General features: G+C 41.2%; 1 protein-coding gene across 2 annotated transcripts in view; it reads right to left on the bottom strand.

Moving 5' to 3' along the window:
• Positions 1–5,647: 5,647 nt before the first annotated feature.
• Positions 5,648–25,014, bottom strand: part of LOC139469110 (long-chain-fatty-acid--CoA ligase 5-like) — a 29,587-nt gene continuing 10,220 nt past the window's right edge. For both annotated transcript variants that reach the window (XM_071251243.1, XM_071251242.1), the window contains exons 2-22: positions 24,160–24,331; positions 23,466–23,577; positions 22,102–22,169; positions 21,359–21,460; positions 20,471–20,570; positions 19,334–19,506; positions 17,968–18,000; positions 17,331–17,382; positions 16,670–16,743; positions 15,388–15,465; positions 14,319–14,453; positions 13,518–13,600; positions 12,815–12,965; positions 12,145–12,217; positions 11,228–11,316; positions 10,441–10,557; positions 9,891–9,944; positions 9,149–9,238; positions 8,272–8,373; positions 7,254–7,325; positions 5,648–6,685 (exon numbers count right to left, since the gene is read on the bottom strand). In XM_071251243.1, the coding sequence (XP_071107344.1) occupies positions 6,551–6,685; positions 7,254–7,325; positions 8,272–8,373; positions 9,149–9,238; positions 9,891–9,944; positions 10,441–10,557; positions 11,228–11,316; positions 12,145–12,217; positions 12,815–12,965; positions 13,518–13,600; positions 14,319–14,453; positions 15,388–15,465; positions 16,670–16,743; positions 17,331–17,382; positions 17,968–18,000; positions 19,334–19,506; positions 20,471–20,570; positions 21,359–21,460; positions 22,102–22,169; positions 23,466–23,577; positions 24,160–24,330 (2,064 nt within the window). In that variant the 5' untranslated portion in view covers position 24,331 and the 3' untranslated portion in view covers positions 5,648–6,550. The remainder of the gene's footprint in view (positions 6,686–7,253; positions 7,326–8,271; positions 8,374–9,148; positions 9,239–9,890; positions 9,945–10,440; positions 10,558–11,227; positions 11,317–12,144; positions 12,218–12,814; positions 12,966–13,517; positions 13,601–14,318; positions 14,454–15,387; positions 15,466–16,669; positions 16,744–17,330; positions 17,383–17,967; positions 18,001–19,333; positions 19,507–20,470; positions 20,571–21,358; positions 21,461–22,101; positions 22,170–23,465; positions 23,578–24,159; positions 24,332–25,014) is intronic.

Consider the following 25,014-nt stretch of genomic DNA (forward strand, 5'->3'; position numbering starts at 1 on the left):
CAACGTGATGGCGTGGATCGTTGCCCATACAAACAAGACATATTAGGTGTGAACCGTTGACAATGAGAAACCATTTTTATTATCATGTCCTATTTATCCGCCACACCAAGGCATATAATGCAGGGGATATAGTCATCATCTAGTCTGTCTGCCCGCCTGTATGTCATTTCCGGAGCATAACTTGAAAGGTTTTTCATCCAAACTTGGTACATGTATTTGTAAGCAAGGATTATATCCTACCTAAATATTATCCCGGGGGACGTTTTAGTCCAGTGCATAGTATCCTACCTTAGTTTGGTAAATCTGGGATAGGTTACGGCCAAACATTAAGGGTAATTCATCCCAGTTAAACATACCTAAGTGGAAATAGGAAAATGTATCCTGGGATAATTTACACTAACTTGAATCAGTGTATACTATCCCATGACAGACTTCCTTTGCACATGCATTGCATGCTGTCATGACATTCATGCTGTCAGCTGATCACATGACCTTATGACTTTGAGGTTTGACATTGACATTGTCAGTTGAATGGATGGAACAGACTATTCCAAAGTATTCAATTACTTAAAGGACAAAATATATCCAAAATGTTTAACTTTAAGCAGAAGAGAGCTTTGAGGCAAAAATGTCAACGTGTCCGTTTGGAAAGAAATGAGCTGTAAACATAAATGTATGTTGATAGGATTAAACACACTGGCATGCAAGGGCGGATGGCATGCATGGGCGGATACAGAGGGGGTTCGGGGGGGGGTTATTTGGAAAAAAAATCTTTATTTCTGTATAAATTACCACCAAAGACAACAAATAGATCTTCATTGTACACTCCCTCCCCCCCCCCCCCCCCCCCCCTTTTCAAATTCATTAGGGAGAATCATCCTGACACTAGAGAACTTCATCCCCGGGATAAAAAATAGGGTAGGATAATATTCGTTCTTATAATATTCTCCATAGTGTGAAGTTGCGCCTTTTGCCATTGTGGAGACGATTTGTCAACTTCTGATGACGCTTGTTATTATTATTTAAATTATGAATTCTTAACCGTTGCAAAAACTGTTTCACTTATTTTTTGTCAATCTTAATGACATCGACTAGTCAGAATTCAATGTATAAGATTAACATGTTTGTAAACATTTTATCTTAAACCTTTTTTAAACGTATTACAAACGAATGCTTTCTTAGTAGGAGGAAAGTTTAAAATTGTTTTGGCTTCTTTTCAAGCATATCAACTTAATGCAAAATGTATATATTATATAAATGTCTAGTATATCGTATTATATACTTATTCATAATTTCATAGCGGTTACATTTCATACATAAAGGAAACGATGACACGGTGGTTGTATTAAATCGAGTTTTCTGTACATTTAGATTATGGCTTAAACAACGGAATTTGCATAAAGCTCTAAGAACATCTCTTTCACATGCTAAGGTGAACAGATATTTTTCTGGTTCGAGTAATGATTTATAAGATGAATAAACATCAAGGGAAGAAGAATGTGTGATTTTGTAATGCCAGTTTTGGAATTCTATATCTTTACATCGTTGTTTGCATACAACCATGAAGCATTTCATATCGCCGCAATCCCGAGACAACCACACATATGAAAACCCAGTTTGAAACAATACTTGTCTTATGTAAGAAACCAGGTTAGTTTGACCATTTTCGTCAAATGCTTTTTACACATGGTAACAGGCATACGGATATCTTGTTTCATGTTATCTAAGTAGTTGACACCAGTACGTAATACAACCACTGTAATAGTGTACACACAATGATGTTCCTCCAAGCTCTCCTAGAATTGCATCTCTATTAGTATCATATGTCTGTATAAGCAAAACTCTATCTGAGCGTTCCGACATATGTCATGATTATTTAACAATAAAGTTGTTGTGTATGCAGATTTATGTAAATGTAGTCCCGTTGTCTGTTGCCAAGCACGAGTGGCCCAGTTGTTTAAGGTTTGTCAGCATCCTATCCGTGCTTGTGGGTTTCATCAAAGTGGTAAACGTCAGGGACCTGCATCACTTTCGGCTTTCCCCTCCACTTTGAGCTGGCTGACACACGGCGATGTAACTAACATTCTGTTTAAATCGGCGTAAAACCCAACTCACTCACTCACTCACTTACACACACTATCTCCCTCAAAATATAACCTCACTTTGAAAAGTAGATATATCACGTTATGTAAGATTAATGTGTAACAGAGGGACAATGTTGACTTTCCCAAGCACCTTTGTGGAACCGGCGACAAATCAAGGATAATATATGAATCCTGTCATGCCTAAGGGACACAACTCTGCACATCATGATAACTACGGTCTTTTACCATATCATTAAAAGTTGTGGTTTAAAAAATCACTCACTTGTTCACAGCACTGCATGTTATATATGAAACACAACGTGCTGGGATTGTTTGTTTGTTGTTTAACGCCCCAAGAGGGTTTACGAAAGAAATTGGTTACCAAGCCACGATTTATAGTCAGTGCTTTATCAACATAATTTAAGGCATAGTGAAACGTCTTGGATTTTTGACGTAACGAACACATTTCATTGTTGTTTCTCTCCGACTATAAACTTGATAAAATCATGTAGTATATAAAGTGATGTTTTGTTACCCACCTATATTTCTACTGGTCGTGATTATTGTTTATGGCAGTATGTTGTATTGTTTAACAATGATTGTAACTGTGCTACATTGTTTCTGTTGAGGTGCGGTAGACGCTCATTGCATTGTGTTTGGACAGTGATCAGTCGTCAGGAAGCTACTATATTTAGATACCAGTGTGTTGTGTAAACTTCCGGTACGGTATACCGCGGGCGGTGATAGTATGTAAATGGAAATTTATGTAATGATCTATGTGGTGATGGCAAAGTATAGAAATTTCAAGTAACCTAATTGGCTGTTTATACATGTATAGTGGGACAAGGGCGTGTTTAGGTATCTCTCACGCGTTTCGTCTCACACGTATTTTCATCACATCCGAACCAGATTTCATGTGAGGATCGCTCATCATCTCTGATTCCCTGCCTAACCTATCACTGTCGCAGCTGGGTATACTGACTTTTTCTGTCACTATTTGATACTTACCACTGCCATCATATTATGTATTGCCATGGAATAGTGTACTACCGCTCTATTGTTTACTGCCATTGTAATTGCTGTGCAATAATTTGGAGTGTATTGTAGTGAATTTTGTCGATTTGTTGATTTTATACCACTTGTTTGTTGTTTTTTCACACTAAGTTCTTGTACGTACAAATTTCTGGGTTAACATATTATTTCAATTTGGGAATAGATATGTACAACTAAAATATTATTTAATTTGTATATTTTAAGGTTATAAGCCATAATATTGTGCGAATTTATTTAATCAGGAAGATTGAGTGAGTGTTGTATAACGCCACTTTTAACAGTATTCCAGTTATATCCCGGCGTGTCAGCTTAGTGTGGGTGGAAAGACTGGAGTAATGAAGATCTCAGACGTTTACCACTGTTGTGGACCCACAAGCACGGGTATGATGCTAACAAACCTAGAAACAATCGGGCGAACCGGGTCTCGAACCCATAACCATAGGTGTGGAGATTTTGGGGCAACGCCACTTTGGAAAAGATCTTAATTGTATCGCTTAACTAAATTTACACACTAACTCAGTTCGTCGGCGTTTTCCGCCTTGGTTACTTAATAGCACGGGAATGGTGCTGACAAGCCTACTGTCATATTAGAGACGATTCTTGAAGTCAAACAAACACAACAGCAATTGTGCCACCCGTGTCTCCTGTTTCCTGGACTTTTAGTTCCAATATTCCACTCTTTTTGCCACATAAATCTGTGGTCTTTAGGTACGTAATTGTGATAAGGCTAAAGCAGGAAGTTGTTTGTCGGGCATCGGCGCCTCATTCTATATCCTGCTTGTCATTTTTATTGACAATAAAATCAATACAAATGTCCCGCGTCATATGAAGCAAACGCTGTTATCCATGCATGACAACTGTCATTGCATTTAAGGAACGAGTTCAATGTGTGCCCAGTTGTGTTTCTTGGAATAATTGGTGTAAAACAAATAAAAAAAATCCTCATTCATAACTTTTTTTTTCATTAAATAATATCTATCTCCTTCCCCACTGTTGAGAAAAAAACGTGCCCGAGAAATGTTTTTGTATGCAACCCTCACAAGATGACTAAATGTTGTCATCTGGTTGTCGGTACCATTACGTCTCCATCACGGTCTGGACCATCATTGGATCAGACAAACCCGTCGCGTTGGGGATTGCGGTTATAAAAGGTCAACTTACATTTGTCGTAAGATCGGACTGGAATGGGACACCCGTGAAAGTCCGGGTAAGAATAGTCCTCCAGTAACCCATTTAGCAATATTGAACCCTTTCACGACGTCCAGAAGTGGGATTCACGCATTGTTTCCGATGTAGGGACTCGAACTCGGATCGTGACGGGACAACGTTTTAACCACAGGCTACCCCAATGGCTATACCACGTACCGGGTCCTATCGTAGTGACTAGCATTCTATTACAAGCTGACATCGCCCCGTGAAGATACGGGGTAGAATAGGTATTCAGCAACCCATGCTTGCCGTAAAAGGCGACTACATGTATGCTTGTTCGGGTGGTCAGGTTCGCTGACTTGGTTGATGCATGTCATCGTATCCCTAAAGCGTGGATCGATGCTCATGATGTTAATCACTGGATTGTCTGGTCCAGACTCGAGTATCAACAGACCGCCGGCATATAGCTGGAATATTGCTGAGCGCGGCGTTAAACAACAAACAAACCAACAAACACACTGTAATGGATAGAGAGAAGTGATCAGTCTCTGTGACGTGGCCAAGTGTACATCATCCTGCCCCGACGACGTGTGGTATTATTAATGCTATCAACCAATTGTCTGTTTCAGACCTGATTATTTACAGGCTGACGTCATATAGGAATACAATGGTTGATGGAATGAGCGAACGCCATGCCATACCAGTAGCCTTGGTAACATATTGGAGACACTCAATCCCCATTTAATCTCCTCTGTCGCAATGGGGTAAAAACACAAGGACGCGATTTTCCGTAGAGAGCTTGTTTTATTGCATATTGTACACAGATAATTATACAAATTTGGACACGTTTTTTTATCAATATATATAAAACATTCTACAAATGTACTCCCAAGGCAAGGGAGTTAACTGACTATGAAAATCCAGTTTCCGCTACCTTGCAAAATATTTATGTACGCCTGATAGTATAACAAGCGTTGTCCTGAAACCTGCACACTTTGATACCGCCGCTTATGTTCAACACATACATTATACAGTGTTATCCTCATAGAGTAGTCGATAAACATGCTGAAACACACACATGCACACACACGCACAGAAACCGATTATCACGAAACATGTATACATTGTATAACAAGATTGCCTCAATGAGCATGCTTAAATATGAAATAAGCGAAGAATCATTCACGCAGGTTATTTCAAACAAAATATTAACCCACATTTCTCACACTACCCGTTGATACATACCTATAGTAAGCAGTTCTGGGCGAATCCTGCGATACAATTATCAACATTTTTCGGTAAAATTACCAAACAGCTGCTAAAATCTCTGATAAAAACATACCCGCCCCCCCCTCCACACACACACACACACACAAAAATAATTATTTTACAAACTCATTTTTCGACCACGAACTAATTCCACATACTGTCATTATAAACAGTAGCCATTGGATAAGACTTATGCTTAGTGTCACTGGTATGTATTGATGGTTAGATGTAAACATAGTTTATGTAGTCATATTACAAAGAACGTTTAAAAGTGAGAATTTTATATTTTAAACTTCATATTTTCATGTGTTAATTACATGTTATCGAGATCACAATTCGATAGAAAAGCTTGAAAATAATGAATCGCAGAATTCGTCTGGGGCTGAGGAAGGTATTGAAACATTTACTTTTTGTGCAGATCTAGATAAGCTAAACAATCTAATTTAAGAGAATTTAAGACTCCATGCGCTGTATAACCAGCACGTGCCAGCGTCCATGCTCTATACAACATGTGAGGGGTGATCCGTTTAGTAACATGCATGATAAGTATGGTCATAGTCTGGGTAAGTTTCCATGGAAACGCAACTACTAACCTCATCACTATATTTGTTCAACATTTACAGGGAATTTCGGCTGAAATTAAAGGTTATTTTTTTTAAGATCCTATTTCATTCAAAAAGGAGAATAACGGGTTTCCTGTCCTACAAGAACAAATCTACAGAGGATGAACCATTCAAGCCCAAATATAACAGCTCTAACCATTTTATTTACACTCTAAAAAGTAGGATTCGCCAGACAAACATATTTGAGGATATTAACATTTTCACTATTATGTTAGTTTCTGGGGGTGGGGAGTGTCTCAAAACTTACAGAATTGAATTGTTAATCCTGTATTGATCTTTTGAATTTCTCCCTCTGATACCTGGTAAGGGCCAATTTTAGACCAGTAAGGGCCCTCACTGAGTATTATGTGTTTCTGCCGAGCAGGCAAATGGTCACTGCCTGGCGTACATTGCCTCTACCTCCTTTTTGAAAGCTTTCCGCAGAGCTGGGCGTTTTGTCTTGAAGCTGGGGGTGATGAACCCGTTCTCCACCGTGAAGAGTTCAGGGAAAATATAGATGTCTTTCACCTGGCAATATAACATTTCTATCAACACCCTAGTTCATTTTTCACATCCCGGAAGACCACTGTCAATACTTCACGTGTTTGTTGACGCCAGGTTCCCCCACACGACTCTACGGAACACCGGCCGTGTGTATTAAGGGGTGATGCTGGAACGTCGTGTACACAAGACCGTGAAACCTTGACGACGACGCACGCTTTTGTGACGGGTCTTTTGTCCGAAGCCAACGTGAGCATACTTTCCCTCACTAATTTGATTACACGCATGTCTAGGTGTAGTTTAATATTAATAACTGGGCGTAAAAATACATTCACTCACTCATTCACTCTTTCGTGAACAAAACGATTATTATATCGATATTATTGAAATGAAACGATACGTTCAACACCTTGGCGTTTACTCGTTAAAAATATTTCATAAGCAAAAGGGAAAGTTTGCATTCGATTAAAATATGAAATATAAAGGTCAAGTAAAGCTTTCAGAAACTTAAATATTCGAGAAAAAGCGTTTCTTGTTCTTATGTGTAGAGGCATTGATCAGATATAAATGTTTATAAACAAGACTGTAGACTCACTTGTTCAAAGCTCTTTAGACCCCCGCTCTTGCCCACGGACATCATGTCAGCCAGGACAGCGGCCTTCAAGTCCTGGTGCAGAACAGGGGAATACACAACTATACACTCAAGTAATTGATGTATTAGCGTATGCATGATCGACATTTAACCGTCATTTTATTTTCTCTACATAACACATCATCAACAGATTATCACACGTGAAGATCCGGGTTAGAATAGGTCTTAAGCAACCTATGCTTGCCGTAAAAGGCGACTATGTACCTCGTAAGAGGCGACTAACGGGATCAGGTGGTCAGGCTCTCTGACTTGGTTGATGCATGTCATCGTATCCCAATTGCGTGGATCGATGCTCATGATATTAATCACTGGATTGTCTGGTTCAGACTCGATTATTTACAGACCGCCGTCATATAGCTGGAATATTGCTGAGTGCTGCGTTAAACAACAAACAGACAAAGAAACAAATCACCAACTGGATATGTCCAAAACGTCATTTTCACCAAGCAACATTAACCACATCTCCTTACGTTTCTGGTCATCGTTATTGCGGAATTTTGTTAAGATGAATTGATTTGAAAGTCCTTTAGAGTTCGTTATATTCGGGGTTCGGTATATCCAGAGTTCGGTATATCCGGAGTTTAATTCATTTTATAGGACGGGGTGTTGGGGTAGATGCCCCGATATATACCTGCATGGTTATGGTAAAGTTCACCTCGTTAACTCGAAGTCTGATAACTCGACATATAGCTTAAAACCAGGTAAATTCGCGATTCCGATACGTTCATGCTTACCTTTTAGCGAACACCTGGTGTCATCACTGATGTTCAGTGATCTATTAATAAATTTGTCTTCGCTATTTAGCCTATCACACCCAATGGAATCAGTTTCGGCGGATAATCAAAACTGGATATTCTCTAGCGTTGGCGTGTCTTTATTTACACATCATTATTGGATTAATTGAGCGTTAAAGTCGATTTTATCTTGGGTTTGTATATTTAAACGGGGTCTCTCTACGAACCTTGTCTGTAGCTAGTTCAGCTGGTGTCTTGCTGACGCTGTGCTTACTCGCCCACTTGGTGATGTAGTCTTCCTCGAGAGTGACCACGCCCATCACACATGACTGAGGAGGCAAGGGGACTGGGTAATTATTGAGTTGAAGTTGAAGTTATAGTATGTCTTGGGGTTCGAACTCCAACCACCTCTGCACTTTACGATACCCATCAAACTATCAAAACATTGACATTAAGATACAGTTTGTATATATAACTAAAATAACACTTTTAAAGCTATAACGTCAAATCACGAATCCATCAATCACTAGTTCAACAGTAAATTCACCAAAGTCAAGATCTTAATAATGAGTGGAAAGTGTATTCAGGCGGACGTTTCTATCTGAAGCTCAATTCAGAATCAGAATCCAGCATAAAAGATAGTTATTAGTTTATTTCAGTCTCAAACAACCTGACCTTTGAAAATTTACAACCAGACAGCAAAACAAGCAGGACTGATGGAGTTACGTCCCTTGAATTGATGGAATTGATGTCTTGTTGAGCCGAGACACAAATACGAACACATGCATATCTATGGAATACTGTAAGGGACATTCTCAGGATCTCGCATTCTCGCGATCTCGACCTTTGGAACGAGGTAAATATGCCCAGAATGCGATTTCGCGAGAATGTCCCTTACAGTATTCCATACATATCACTTTCAAGAATGATTTATTTTTATCCCTTCGTTATATTTTGTCACACCGACCTAGTCCCGGCTGCGCGAAACACATTCAATACAGATTTAGATCTGAATCCATACATAGGCAGGCGGGTATTACACGGTAAGATGTATATTCCCTACGCATCGTGACATCCCATCTGGTCACCCCCTTGTACACGAACCTGTGTGCTGTACCCTTCCACGAAACACTGCGCCACAAACTGGCTCCTCATGTACACGTTCTCGATCTTCTCACTGGCAATGTACTCGCCCTGGAGGAAGAACCGGACACACCAGTAAATAAACACTAACTGCCAGGGGTATTAACAACATACAATTAAAAATAATAATAATAACAACAACAACAATAATAATTTTAGCTACATTTACGTGTATACTAACACGTTGTGTGTACATCGTCTGTAACAAGCACCATTTAGACTGTTTCTTTACATGCAAAACCACCCCGTGAAGATCCGGATTAGAATAGGTGTTCACCAATCCATGCTTGTCAAAAGAGGCAACTAACGAGATCGGATGGTCAGTCTCGCGGACATGGTTTACGCGTCAGTTGCGTAGATCGATGCTCATGATGTCAATCACTGGACTGTCAAATCTAAACCTGATTATTTACAGACCACCGTCATATAGCTGGAATATTGCTGAGTGCGGCGTTAAACAACTACAAACAAACGTGCAAAACCATAATGAATCTTGGTATTATTTCACATGTTTGACATCTCTCCAATAGATATTTTGATAAGTGATCTTAAAAAGGATCAAACGTGTAAAACGTAACCACTCTTTAGTAACTCTAGACTTGTTAAAGAATTTTATTGGCAACCCCTGACCCGTTTATCAGGATGATTTGAACTAAATCGCATTAAGGTATTTTCGTCTCGTTAATGCCAACAACAAAATTACCTGGGAAAGTTTAAAAATGTTCTTCTTCCTGTCTATGATCCGCAGAGTTCCTTCCTGAGAAAATGAATCAGGTTTAAAGACAAGAACACAAACAACAAACAAGAATTCTATCCCACAATCGAACTTTTAAACTGCTTTTTAACTTAGCCAGTAGTCATTCGGTTTGTCCCAGTCAAATAAAACCACGGCAGCACTCAGTTACGAAATCCATATTGGAAACAGTTTCGTGCACGTGACTATCACACAATTGGACACAAACTGTCGGCAGTCGTAAAACTATTAACTGTTCTATTTGTTTCCCCTCCTTTTGCGTCAAATCAAAGTGTTTTCCTAATTTCAGTTAAACAAAGAATGAAACCTGTCTTCAAAATACGATTTATATGCGGCGAGATTTGTCGTTACGCGGTTTAAAGTCAATTCATGTACCATCACAACTCCACTTTTGCCCGAGTTCGAGGTATTATGTTCGTAGCGGAAAAAGCCGAGATAACCCGAGAGCCCACCAGTGGTCCGATTTTTGTGTGTTACAAACTAGTGTTCCTGGCAGTACCTGCAGCCATTCCCCGACATCGCCGGTATGTAGCCAGCCATCACTGTCTATAGCTTCAGCTGTCTTCTCTGGGTTCTTGTAGTAGCCAATGAATACATTGGGACCTTTGATGCAGACCTGGAAGAAAACAGTGTCAGTGGACACCAGTGTGTGATCAGAATGTACACTTGGAACGATGTCACCATAGGTGAGTGAGTTGGGTTTGGCGCCGCTTTTAACATTATTCCAGTTATATCACGGCGTGTCAGCTGAATGTGGGAGGAAAGCCCGAAGTGCTGCAGGTCTCAGACGTTTACCACTTTGGTGAAACCTACGAGCACGGGTATGGTGCTGACAAACCTAGAAACATAATCGGGGCGAACCGGGATTCGAACCTACAATCATAGGTTTCTGGCGTGCCCAAGGGACGCAACTCTGCACAGCGAATCGCGGCGCCTTAGACGACTGGGACATTCGTGCCCCCGATGTCACCATAAGGCAAGCCAATAACTGCGTGAGTGAGTTGGATTTGACGCCACTTTGAACAGTATTCCAGTCATATCACGGCGTGCCAGCTTAATGTTGGAGGATAGCCCTAAGTGTGCAGGTTTCAGCAGTTCACCACTCTGGTGAAACCCACGAAACACCAAGAAACACAATCAGCGAGAATCATGGATTCGAACCCGCGATAAAAGGTTTCTGTTTTTGACCGTACCGTAAACAGCAAATTGCGATGCCTTAGACGACGGGGTATGAATAATTATAACTTTTTTAATAAAGAATTGTTTTGTATCTCAGTAATACATACTTCTCCTTTGAGATCTTTGGCGAAGTAGTCCATTTCGGGAACATCCACCAGCTTGACGTAGTTGCACGCCAGAGGCGGCCCACAGTGACCTGCAGCGTAAGAATGCATAGGTCAAAACCAGTATAAACATTCGTGACCAACTCGTGTTTTTCCGGGACAAGCTTGCAGGTTACGGAAAGGGGCGAGTGGTGACGAATGCAGTATAAATCCAAAACCTTAAACTGGTCCCACTGTTGGTTAGAGAACCCAGTCGCGCATGCGTAATTACGAATGTAAATAAACAATGAAAAATGTCGACATCTCGAAAGTTTGTTTTTTAGCGATACAGTTATATCACATTGCTCTGTTGATCTAAATTCTTGCGAGATAATTTTTATTTGACAAAATTTCCAGAATATTGAATCATTGTTGAGGAATAATGTGCTGTCGCTTTGTATATATTTATGAAAACATATGAAACTGTCTTGCCCTCTTTATTAGAAGGATGGATAATTAAATATGTGAGGTCCGAAGCGATACAGATCTTAACACATTTTCCACTTTGATGAAGCCAATGAGCACGGGTATGATGCTGACACAAACCTAGATACATGATCTGAGAGAACCGGGATTCGAACCCACGATCACAGGTTTCTGTCATGCCAAAGGGACGCAACAAGCGATTTACCGTGCCAAAGATGACTAGGAAGCCGGACCCCTTAACTAATGATGAAGGAAAGGAACAGATAGACCAATACTGAAAATCTTGAAATTAATGCGAGAGAAAAATGAATGCGCCAAATGCGAGTGGTCTTTGTACGCATTAATTAAACAACGCATTTATGTATCAATATTGACTGCTGACAGGAGGGCCTCCCCTCGTATCCCTTCAGGTAAACGAACAGGTAATAACTGGTGTATAAGATTGTCCAGCAAACCTGCAGAACTTTCTCCTGGGATATTGAAGCTGATGCCAGCTGTTGATTCCGTCTGGCCATACCCCTCCAGCACCTACGGATGAGCGAGTGAGTTGTGTTAAACGCGGGTTTAAACAGTATTTCGGATGTATGGCGCATATCGGCTTGAAGTGGAAGGTGAGCCACTTTTGTCAAACCTGCGAGCACATCGAGTGCTGATCAAGGTTCATAAACCGGGCGAATCTTGGATTCGAACCACGATCAGCGGATCCTGGCACTAACAAGGGAAACAAATTTCCACTGGGTATTGCGGGCGCCATGTGGACATATTTTACAAGCCCAGTGCGGATTATCGGATTAACTTAATAATTCTAAATTACAAATTGTATCATAAAATAAAAAATCCAAGATTTCTCCTGGTTGATGTGCACATGATAAAGGTTTTGTCTCCAGCATATGCCTTAAATATAGATCTATGGTGCCAACAAGCCAATTATGTGTTCGCCAATTTTTGTGTGTTAAACCTTAAATACACAACGTTCAAAATTGTTTATAAGGATTCAGAAGACTAAACGTAGAATTTGTTGTAGCCTGAAAATATTCCAATCTTTTACATGTCTGTCATAAATTCCTATGGCTCATGGCTTATGAAGGCATGAAGCGAGGCAACCCACAGCGAACCCCCACCTACCATGCATCCCATTGATGCCCTGAGGAAGTCCAGGACCGGGGGTGAGAGAGGGGCGGACCCAGAGATGATGAGCCTGATCTTGCCCCCTAGCGTTTTCTGAATCTTCTTGAATAACAGCCGGTCCCAGACTGTATTCTTTCGGATCACACAGCTAGATAAATAAAAAACAATAACAAAATAAACATGCCACAGTGTATGTGCTAAGTTGGTTTAGAACCAACGACGTCGGTCTGTAAATAATCGAGTCTGGACCAGACAATCCAGTGATTGATGTCATGAGTATCGATCCACGCAATTGGGATACGATGACAGACATCAAACAAGTCAGCGAACCTGATCACCCGATCCCGTTAGTCGCCTGTTATCACAAGCATAGTTGCCTCTTACGGCAAGCATGGGTTGCTGAAGACCTATTCTAACTTGGATCTTCACGGGGCGATATCAGTTTGGACTGCTAGTCACTACGATAGGGCCCGATACGTGGTATAACCATTGGGGGTAGTCTGTGGTTTAAGCGTTGTCCCGTCCCGATCCGAGTTCGATTCCCTACTTTTGGACGCTGTGAAAGGGTTCTATATTGCTAAATGCGGCGTAAAGGCATCTTACTCCATCCGCCCTAACCAGACCTTTAAACAAACCTAGTCACCGGTACATCTTTAAATGGTAGCACAAGGTTGAACTTGTCCAGCGTTATAGTACTCACTCTCGCACTTCCACCAGTTTACTGTTGATCGCCCACGACAACAACGTCGTCTTAATGAAGCTGCCACGGACGCCGTTCATCACCTGGTATACCAAATATACGCAATCAATATTTAATGTTATCTTTGTTTCTCTGTTGTTTAACGTCGCAATTATATGACGGCGGTCCTTGAATAATTGAATATGGACCAGACAAACCGGTGATTTGTATTATGAACAATGATAGGGGTACATTGAGATGTAATCTTCCAGTTCACCGAGGCACGACACCCGATCCATTAAGTCGCCTGTGACGGCCAGCATAGGTTGTTGGGGGACCTGTTTTAACCCGAATCCCAACGGGAGTGTCGCCTTTTTCAGGTGAGTGTGATTTTGATTTTGACATTTTGCAGACGGATGCATGAGTGAATATTGTTTGACGCCACAATCTGAATTCTCCAGCTATATGAAGGCGGCTTGTAGATATTCGAGCCAAGAGAAGGCAAGTCCGCGAAGGACAGATCTACATGAACGCAGATCTACGCCAGGTTCCACGTTGGAACCAACCCATTTTCACCATATCTGTGCTCGCGGAGTTCATCAACGTGGTAACCGTGTAAAACTTGCATCGCTTCGGGCTTTCCTCCCACACCAAGCAGACACACCGCGATATGACTGACTTTGTGTTCAAAACGGCGTTAAACCAAATTCACTCACTCATCAGTCGGCTCTTTCTCTGGGTATTTATAAGAACAATCCATTTTGTAAGACTATCCAACCCCATAAGTGTCAGTCTATACACACGTATAAATGTTTATTTCACCTTGTCGTAGATCCTGTTGAGGAGGCGGGGCACCGTGGGGAAGAATGACGGCTGGAGGGTCTGCATGTCATCGGTGAGGAGCTTGATGTCCCCCTGGAAGAAGCCGATCTGTCCCCCCACCGTGAACATCAGTATCTGGGGGAGGGAGAACATGGCGGTACAGACATTGTAGCAGTATCACAACAAGACACAAAAAAGGGCTTCAGTTGTTGGAGTTTTGTGGGGAAACAAACCCAGGAATCGAGGAGCGAACGCTCTATGCCTTGAGAATGTTATGTACGCAAGATATCAGTCTGCATCGGTTGCTTCTGCTACCACCACCACCACCACCACCACTACGACTGCTGCTGCTATTACTACTACAGGTACTACATGTAATACTACTGATGCCACTACTACTACTACGACTACTACTACTACTACTACTACTACAAGCACCACCACCACCACCACTACTACTACTACTACTACTACTACTACTACTACTACTACTACTACAAGCACCACCACCACCACTACTACTACTACTACTACTACTACTACTACTACTACTACTACTACTACTACTACTACTACTACTACTACTACTACTGCTGCTGCTGCTGCTACTACTACCACAGCTGCTGGTACTACTACTGCTACTTATGTTATTACTACCACTACCACCACTACAGTTCTACTACTACTACTACTACTACTACTACTACCACTACTAGTTCTACATATTGTCTTCATTGGAAAATGCACGCTGACATTGGAATTGTTCCTATAATCGCCTCCCTTAGGGAGGCCTACAAATTCATAAATATTGTCAAAGCATATTACTACTATCTTTCTAAATCCCATACCTACAAACACGTATATTTTTGCCGTCGAAAATGATCTTTGAATAAGGATTCAAGATCGGAAACAAAAATAGTTAGCCTTTTCGTGGGGCGGCCATCTTGCTTTCCCAAACCTGTAGCAGCAGATGTTTCTAATGGGTCGATCACATCGACATATAGAAATATTTTTACATTAAACGATGAATGGATGGAGAGATACGGTAACCATGGCTACTGTAGCATACCTGCATGCCCCTTTCAAACATATGGGCAAGTGGGAGGTAGGAGAGATGGCGGTCACTCGGGCCCAGATCAATGTGGTCCTGCGGAAATAACAAAAAAACCATTGAGTTTTATTCGTTGTTTAACGCCGCACTCAAACACATCCAAGCAACATAATGGCGGTTTGTAAATGATAGAGGTTGGACCAGACAATCCAGTGATGTCTGATCACATGATCCCGTTAGTCGCCTCATATGACAAGCATGGGTTGCTGAAGACAAATTTTAACCGGGATCTTCACTGGGCGATATCAGCTTGTAATGGAATGCTAGTCACTACGATAGGGCGCGGTACGCGGTATAGCCATTGTTGTAGCCTGTGATTGAATCTACTTTACGCCTACATCACGAATAATACAATATTGGTCAGGCAACCAAGCGGTTGAAAGAATCCACGCCGTCAGGATGCGGTGACACTCAATCAGGAAGATCTCAAATTGTAACCACCAGATCCTCCTTTGGCGGCATGGTGGGACGGGAGAATAATTTCTGAATTATGGATGCTTAATTGAAAAAATCTGTCGAAAGAAAAACTTTCTTGCTTTTCTAAAAACCTTTAGTCGATAGTCGAAATGAGGGTAAAGGCAAAATTAAATCCTTCAATTAATTCTTTTGTTTTTGTAAAATCATGGGATCTGTAGGATTTCAATATCACCGTCAGGAAATTTTATTAATGTGACAGATATTATCAATTGTATAGTGTGGGAACAAAGCCACACATTGATTGGAGTACAACTGGATCTATAACTGGTATTAAAGCGAACATTTACTGCTATTTTGATCATGTAGCACCTGTCTACAAGACTATAGGCAGGCAGGGAAACAAATTGTTGTTCTTCCTAAGCGTGATGGCCAGGTATGGCATCAATAATATTTGTGTCCACTTTCTTGGATCCGTACATAAAATATTAAGAAGGCATTCGCCTCATCTTCTATCTGATAACACTGGTTGATCCTTTAATAAACACACTGGAATCTGTCTAAACTAAACATGTTAGACTGATTAAGACAGGACTCTGCAAGAGTCATATTTTTACGCGTGTAAGACTCTAAAATAATATAAGTTGACTATAACCTTTTGATTATTGATGACTATTTATATATATATATATATATATATATATATATATATATATATATATTGATGATTACACAGCCGAAAGAGGACACTTTGGCTTCTTTAATACATATCAAACATGGACATGTAGGTCCGCGAGACACAGAGTTTATGACGCAGATTTCTTACCAATATGTGGAACATAACAGCGCCAATGTTGGAGATGAGATTAGCGTGGGACAACATCACCCCTTTAGGGTCACCTTAAATACAAGTTTACAATTATTTATATCATGTCATGTATATGTAAATGTTGAGGATACATACATGGACATGCATTCAACAATGAATGATTGTTCCCATCAATTAAAAAAGATTATATGCTCAAGGAGATATGCAATGATAAGCATCGGTTAGATGGGCTCTAGTTTTCCCAGGTACCACGGGGTCATAACCCCAAGCATGGGGTAGAGGGGGCCTGTTCTGTCCCTGAAATCAATCGTTGAGGCAAGCATAGGATAGAGGGGACCTGTTCTGTCCCTGGGATCAATCGTTGAGACAAGCATGGGGAAGAGGGGACCTGTTCTGTCCCTGAAGTCAATCGTTGAGACAAGCATTGGGTAGATGGGACCTGTTCTGTCCCTGAAGTCAATCGTTGAGACAAGCATGGGGTAGAGCTAGGGGACCTGTTCTGTCCCTGAAGTCAATCGTTGAGACAAGCATGAGGTAGAGGGGACCTCTTCTGAACTGTAATTCTCATAGAGTCGGGGACCTATTCTCCCCGTTATCCCCACAATGAGACACGCAGGAGGTACTGGGAACCTTATTGACTGAAGGAACGGTACATCACCTGTGGTGCCGCTGGTGTAACACACGGTGGCTAGATCAGACGGGGTGGGAAGCTGTAAGAGAATGGAAACAAAGACAGCGTTAACACACTGACGATTGCAGAAACCATAGAATCTGAAAACTGGAGCAACTGAGTGTGTTCAATGCCTATATGTACAGCCTGTGTCTGATATTATGGCGTTGTGACCATGTTAATGTGGAAGGAAAGTCAAAAGTGCAAACGTTTTAGATGTTTGTCACTTCGGTGAAACCCAGGAACAAAAGTGGTGCAGAGATACCAAAGGCATTGAAAAGGGCGACTCTGGGATTCGAACCGACGATTACCGGATCCGTCAGGACGGTCATTGAAAATACAAACAACAAGAACTTGCAAACTCTTCCAGCACAAATGTACATCATTTCAAACATGGTAGGGGTCATGTAGTTACAAATTCATTTCTTACCCCCGTCTTCAATGAACTAATGCATATTTACTCAAAATTACCCAGCCACAGAATACTTTTGCAGGAATGAGTGATGGTTAAATAGACATAATTCTTTTCAACTACATAAACAAATACTCGGAATACTTTCTTCTGCCCGTCAGGTTGTTTTAACGAGCAGCATGTCACCACAAAGAACATGAGGCTAACACTTACTACTAGGTCTTTGGGATTCTCACGTCCAAGTTTCTGAAAACAGAAAACCAAATCGTTTCATAGCTACAATGAAACGTAAGGTCACATTACACAAATTGGTTCAGATGTCTGAACACAATGTGTGATGCCCAGAAGTCTTTGAAGTATGTTACATATTTTTAATACTAACAGCATCTACTTCTCGATTCTTATATAAAAGTTAAAATAATGATCCTCAGGCTATTATATAAATAGAAATGGGTATTCTTTGAATACACAATGCCATTTAGAAAGTGGTCAATTGTAACTAATGTTATATTTGGGATAACACTTTCTTAGTAAAGTACAGATTCTAGTACTTTTTTGGGTTGAGTCCCGTCCGGGATTCGAACCCACACCTGCCAGGGTGAGGCACCTAATCGCCAGCACACAAAGTAAGCGATCTAACCCACACAGCCACCGAGGCTTCCACAAACAAGAAAGTCAGACAACTGGTAGTCTAGATCACGTACTTTGAGTACCCCCCTGACAAGTGTAGATTTGGCACGGCTCCCACGGCCGAAAGCTATGAATACACAATGCCATTTATTCTTTACTAATAGACGGATTACACGCCTGACTACAAGGTGTCGGGGGACGCTAAAAGTCTAAGTGAGTGAGTATTTTTTTACTCCGCTTTTAGCAATATTCCAGTCATATGACGGCGGGGGAGACCGAAAAATGGGCTAAACCCATTGTACCCATGTGGTGGCGAAAATCCGATTTGTTCAAGGACCGTAAACACGGACACAGGTAAACCCGTGAGGAACGCGTTAAGATCAACATGAGCCAGGTTGAGTTGTACACTATATACTAGACATAACATCTGGGCACTATGCTGTCTGTGAATAAAGAAGTTTCTACCCGTAAATTATCTCTACTTTGAATAAGATTTATTTAGCACCTGAATGTAGTAAAATACGTATGTGAAGGAATTATATAAAATCTCCTCTCATCCTGCAGCATGCAAAGTACATAACACGGACCCGTTTTACAAAGTTTTCTTTACGATTTGACCACCGTAACATGTGAAATCAGATTGAGAAACTTTATTATAAATTACACTTGAAACCTCGTTAATCCGAAAACCCTGCCTTGCTGACAATTACAGTTAGGAACGAATGTATCCATGAGTCAATGTTTTTGAAATGTTTTGGACGATTTCAAGGGAAAAGAATCTGTCCAGATGAAAGGGGTTTCACTATATGTGAAAGCTATTGGGAAAAGGATACGAGGAAAGCGACTTGAATAATAAGTGGTCCGCCTGAAATATTCTTGGTCACGGTATGACGGGCAAGAAGCTATTTCGAACACTGCTCATTTGTTGAAGGTCTCTAATTACACATACCTCTATGTCACCGAACAGGACCATATCGATGTTGTATTTGCTGGCAGTGTCTTGGTTCTGTTGGGAGATCGCCTCTATCATCACGATCCTTCTAAGCGAGGGAAGATATTGTGCCTGGTCCAATATGAGCTGAGCCTTGTCAGGGCTGTCACACACCAAGGTGCTCAGCTCGGCTGTCGGAAACATATTGTTACAAAATGTATGACATTACATACGGTGACTGTCACACTCCAAGGTGCTCAGCTCGGCTGTCGGAAACATATTGTTACAAAATGTATGACATTACATACGGTGACTGTCACACACCAAGGTGCTCACCTCGGCTGTCGGAAACATATTGTTACAAAATGTATGACATCACACACGGTAACTGTCACACTCCAAGGTGCTCAGCTCAACTGACAATTTATAAATGCATTGTCACAAATTGTACGTCACCATGAATGTTACACACCAAGGTGCTCAGCTCAGCATCCTCATAAATTAAGTATAAATCCCTTTTATACCAAATTTGTGACTTTTGTCCTTCGGTAAAAGCATATAAGTGTACAACAATCTATAATCATCATATATTTACAAATATACTCGTCCTTATGACGTAAACTACGGTTATAACGAACACAAAGGGACCACTAGTTTTAGTTCGTTATAAACGTAGTTCGTTATAAGCATATATACAGCTAATGGTCAGGACAAAATAAACAATCAGTTCGTCATATCCGTCAGTTCGTTTTAAACGTAGTTTTCTGTAGTTTGGAAAAGTCAAGCACATGATATATAGTTGTTACATCGGGTAACAGATGACTAGATAACAGATAACAGATAATAAGTGCTTGTTGAACGCCATAGTCAGCAATATCACGGCTACATCTCGGCGGCCGCAGTCGCGTATTGGACCAGTGGTTGAAAGCAAGAGCAACGATCCACGCCATGATGACACGCAATCAACCAAATCACAGAAACTGACCACCCGATTCTCTCGAGCCGGTCCTTACAAGTATAGGTTCCTGAGGTGTCCTAGGACCCGGATATCCTACCTTGTCCATACAGAAATGAATGAATGAATCCCAACGTCAATCATATTGTCAACGTCAATCATATAGTCAATATCTGAAGCAACGTCTCTCCATCACCTACTCTGATTGATGATGTAGATGCAGGCCTGGATCCCTAGGGTGTCGTACAAGGGCACGGTTACCATGGAGAACATGTTGTTGGCTTGCTCGGCCACTGTCCACTGAAAGAATGAAAAGGGTAAAAAATGAAACGAGTGTACTGTAGGTTGAAAACCTAACATTGTGGTGATCATGCTTCCAATCATTGGTTTGACCGACACATGTCCGATTATCGTCTGTCTATATATAGCTGGGGTATTGAAGACTGTTGTAAAACAATAAACATACACAATATGGGATAATATATGATGCAGATCTTAACGGGATGATTCGCAAAACATATAGGTTAATGCACTGTCATTGCTTCACGAGCCTTTACAGCTATGTGATGAAGGAAGGTGGCGTTGTCAAGCCCGTTCAGATTCCGAAGTTTAGGGAGATTCGCGGTCAATTTCTTGGTTTCTCTTAGTGGTAAGAGCGTGGTAGATGCACAGGGCGTGCATTTCGCTGCATACTGAAGCGTTACAATAGATGCAAATTATTTCAGTTTTTGTAGCTCATCCACCTCAATGTACCTCAATGGGTACGATGTGTTAAGCCCATTTCTGGTGTTCCCCGCCGTGATATAGCTTGAATATTGCGTACAACCTCACTCATCAACCTCCCATCTACGGGTTAAAGGTTCGAAACATTGCAGTTACGAACTTTATCCGGCGAATTAATTATGTCTCAATTCTATATCTATACAAACCCTGAACCCCTTCACTTCTAAAAACACGCACCCAATCAAATAACACTCAGTGGCATGGGAGTTACTGTTAGAGAGATGGACCATGAAGTTGGTAGATCCAGGGTTCTTACCATGATAGCTGTAGAGATATTGCCCTGGACAATCGAGGATGATACTTACTTCAATCTTGTTCTTGCTGTATATTCCGATGAAAGAGTCTTTCCCTGGCTTCACTCCCTTATGAAGAAGACCTGATCCAAAGGCACGGGCTTTCTCGTATACCTTCACACAAAGACAGACATATATTATACTGTAGGGTTTGTGGGTGATGCCATATTGAAACGTGTCACATCGTTGTAGAAATTAGGTCAGCGTAAATGCTTTAATAAGATTTAATGGCCAATCAGAAACAGTTAAAGGTTTTTTCTGTGTTGTTTATCGCCGCGCTCCGCAATATTCCAACTACATGACGGCGGTCTGTAAATAATCGAGTCTGGAACAGACAATCCAGTGATTGACATCATGAATATCTGTCTACGCAATTTGGATGCGTTGACATGCATCAACCAAGTTAACGAGCCTAACTACCCGATCCCGTTAGTCGCCTCTTACGACAAGCATAGAAGACCTATTCTAACCCGTATCCTAAGAAAAATGAATATAATATTATGGCATGAATAGCACATATTAGATTTGGAGAGCTGGGAGTATTTCAGTTGCATCAGCGTGTTAGCTTGAGTCAATGAAAGCTGGAATATTGAGGTCTCGCACGGTCACCACTTGGTGAAAGCCACGAGCACAGGTATGGTGCTGACAAACCTAGAAACATAATCGGGGCGAATCTGGCATATTTATTACTCCGAAAGGGCGTTACACTTAACTGCGACTATCAGATAGTATTTTGTAAAATTAAATGTCACTACCTCGTTGTAGGATAGCCACTCATATTCCTTGTTGGGGCCGGTCCTAGCTCCAAGGCAGGGGCCATTGTCTGCAATGACGTCCAACAGTTTGAGGTGAAACAGTAGGATATAATGTGTGTATATTTTGTGTCATCTACATCGCGGCGGCCTGAAGATAATCAAGACAGAGTAAGGCAAACCAGTGACTGAAAGCATGAGCATCGATCTACGGAATCGACGTGAGGTGACATACAATCAGCATCTCCAAGTAGTACTCCAAGCCTATACCCATTGTAGGTGATATGAGGTGAAATGGAGTTACTGCACTTACATAGTGCGTGGCTGCTTGTACTAGTCCGGACTAATACCAAGTTGATAGTGCTTGCCCATTGAGATACCATGCCGTTGTTTAACATGAATGCCTACTCAGACACAGTTTACTCCGAACCGACCAGTCCTTGTTTTACCCCTTAATGTCGAACGCCAGGCAGGGTAACAACAAGTACCATCTTTTAACGTCTTTGGTATGACGCGGCCTGGGACCGAACCCCAGACCTTCCGCTCTCCGGGCGGAAGCTCTATCACTGGACCATGGAGGCGGACACAATGCTCTTTAATGTCGACAGAAATTTTTATCAAAATATATTGTTTGTATTGCCTCAGTTGTTCCATCTACACTCATCCACACTCAAGAGCAGGCGAGAGGCACGGTCCGGTGTTGGTGAACCCAATCAACATCCAATCAACAAACAGTACTCCATTTCCATACCTCTTTTAGTCGCAGCTTACGACAAGCATGATATCTGGAGGATCTGTTCTCACCTGTGATCCCTAAAGGAGGTCATGTACCCCACCGTGATATTGCTGGCATATTGCTAAAACGGCGTTAAACAATACTCACCCACTTATTCGGAAAGTTGCCTGTCACGATTGACGATTTCACTGAGAATGTGTCCGGATTAACGAGGTTCCACTATACATGTAAAGACCAGCTACATGTTCCACACAGAGATCGTAGGGCTACGACTGTCGTAAGTTTGTGTTAAAGTATGGAAGTTACAATCTCCTTACCGCTGCGGTCGCTTTGTGGAATAGGGCCCTGGTACATTCACACGCCTATGTATATTTTGATATCGACGATTGTATTTTCAGAAGAATTTCCAAATCGAGTTTCATATTTTACTCCGCGATATCATTAACGTAACATGTCAATACCAATAAAAGATTTTTTTCTACATTATTTCATTGGCCTCGTTGTCAGCAGAAATGTATCATGTTTTAAGCTGGTCAACTTGTACCCAACACATTTCACCATTGGGAATAAAACCTGGATTAAAAACCCGTTGCAGAGACCCACGGGCGTAGCCGGACAGGTCCGAACTTACTAGACTGGCGTATGCCCCTCTGAAAGACTTCATACAGGGTCCGTGCGTCCTTGTACAGGTAGTGCATCAACTGACCCCTGGCCTTCGGGTAGGCGGTCATCCGACTTCCATCCTGAAGTCAGAATGTATGTCATCATGAAATTGATGATGATGATGATGATGATTAAAGTGATAACACTACTACTACTACTACTACTACTACTACTACTACTACTACTACTACTACTACTACTACTTCTACTACTATTACTAGTACTACTACTACTACTACTACTACTACTACTACTTCTACAGTTCTACTTCTACTACTACTACTACTACTATTACTATTACATGTACTAATGCTAGTGCAACCACTACTACCAATACTACGACCTCTACTACTATACTACTACTACTACTACTACTACTTCTACTACTATTACTACTACTACTACTACAGTTCTACTTCTACTACTACTACTACTACTACTACTATTACTATTACATGTACTAATGCTAGTGCAACTACCAATACTACGACCTCTACTACGACCTCTACTACTATACTACTACTATACTACTACTACTACTACTACTACTACTGCTGCTGCTGCTGCTGCTGCTGCTCCTCCTCTCCTCCTACAAAAAACTACTAATTGTTCCAAGCTAACTGTTACCCATGCACCCCCCCCCCCTCCCCTCACCCCCTCACCTGCAGCTCCACCGACTGGTCACTGAGGTCCACTGGGGGGACCACCTGCGGGGGCCGTGACGTCATGTAGTAGCTTGCTGCCGCTAATCCAACAACCGTTAGTGCACTCGCACCGATCAACCCCACGTGACCCTCGAATAGTTCCGTCAGCGCCGATGAAGCTTCAGACATCCTGAAACGTATGTTACAAAAACAATTATCGTGTCGTGATACAAACAGTTAAAAACATCGACAATAAGATTTTAAACAAAATAAAATTTATTAAAGTATAATCAAGTATGTACCAAAGAAGGAAATACATTTTCTGGCTGATTGCTTATTTGCCATACCCCTTAACGATCTGATGGCTTTTAGCTTTTTCATAAAAAATAAATAAATGATATCTTAGGTTTAAGTAAGCTTTGTATATTCAGCTGCCTTTGCAAAACCTACAGTTGAATCTCGTTAGTTACAATCTGATTTACCTGGAATAACTGTTAATAAACCTGTAACTGATATATAATACCGCACTGATCCAGGCACTTGTGTATGCTCAGATGCGTTTTTTGCTCCCCGACCAGTGAATCCATATGCATTCCAGTTATCATTCTCAACTCCCTTAGAACTATACCTCATGATCGCTTTAATCGAAAAAATAATTCAATAAATTTGGTTAAACTAGGACTACTTTAAACATAGATTTATCATTTCTCTACAATCTGACATACAGATGTATACAGTACGCATTGACTTTTCCAAAGGGTCGCCCCGTAGCCCCCAGTGCTGACAGAAAACAGTCAACTTGATAATAAACGAGGAACGGACAAGGGGATACAACAATGCCCTTTGTAACGGCGTGAACTTTACTAGGAAATT

This window comes from Haliotis cracherodii, unplaced genomic scaffold, assembly GCF_022045235.1.
Source record: "Haliotis cracherodii isolate W230 unplaced genomic scaffold, xgHalCrac1.p SCAF_2, whole genome shotgun sequence".
NCBI lineage: Eukaryota > Metazoa > Mollusca > Gastropoda > Lepetellida > Haliotidae > Haliotis > Haliotis cracherodii.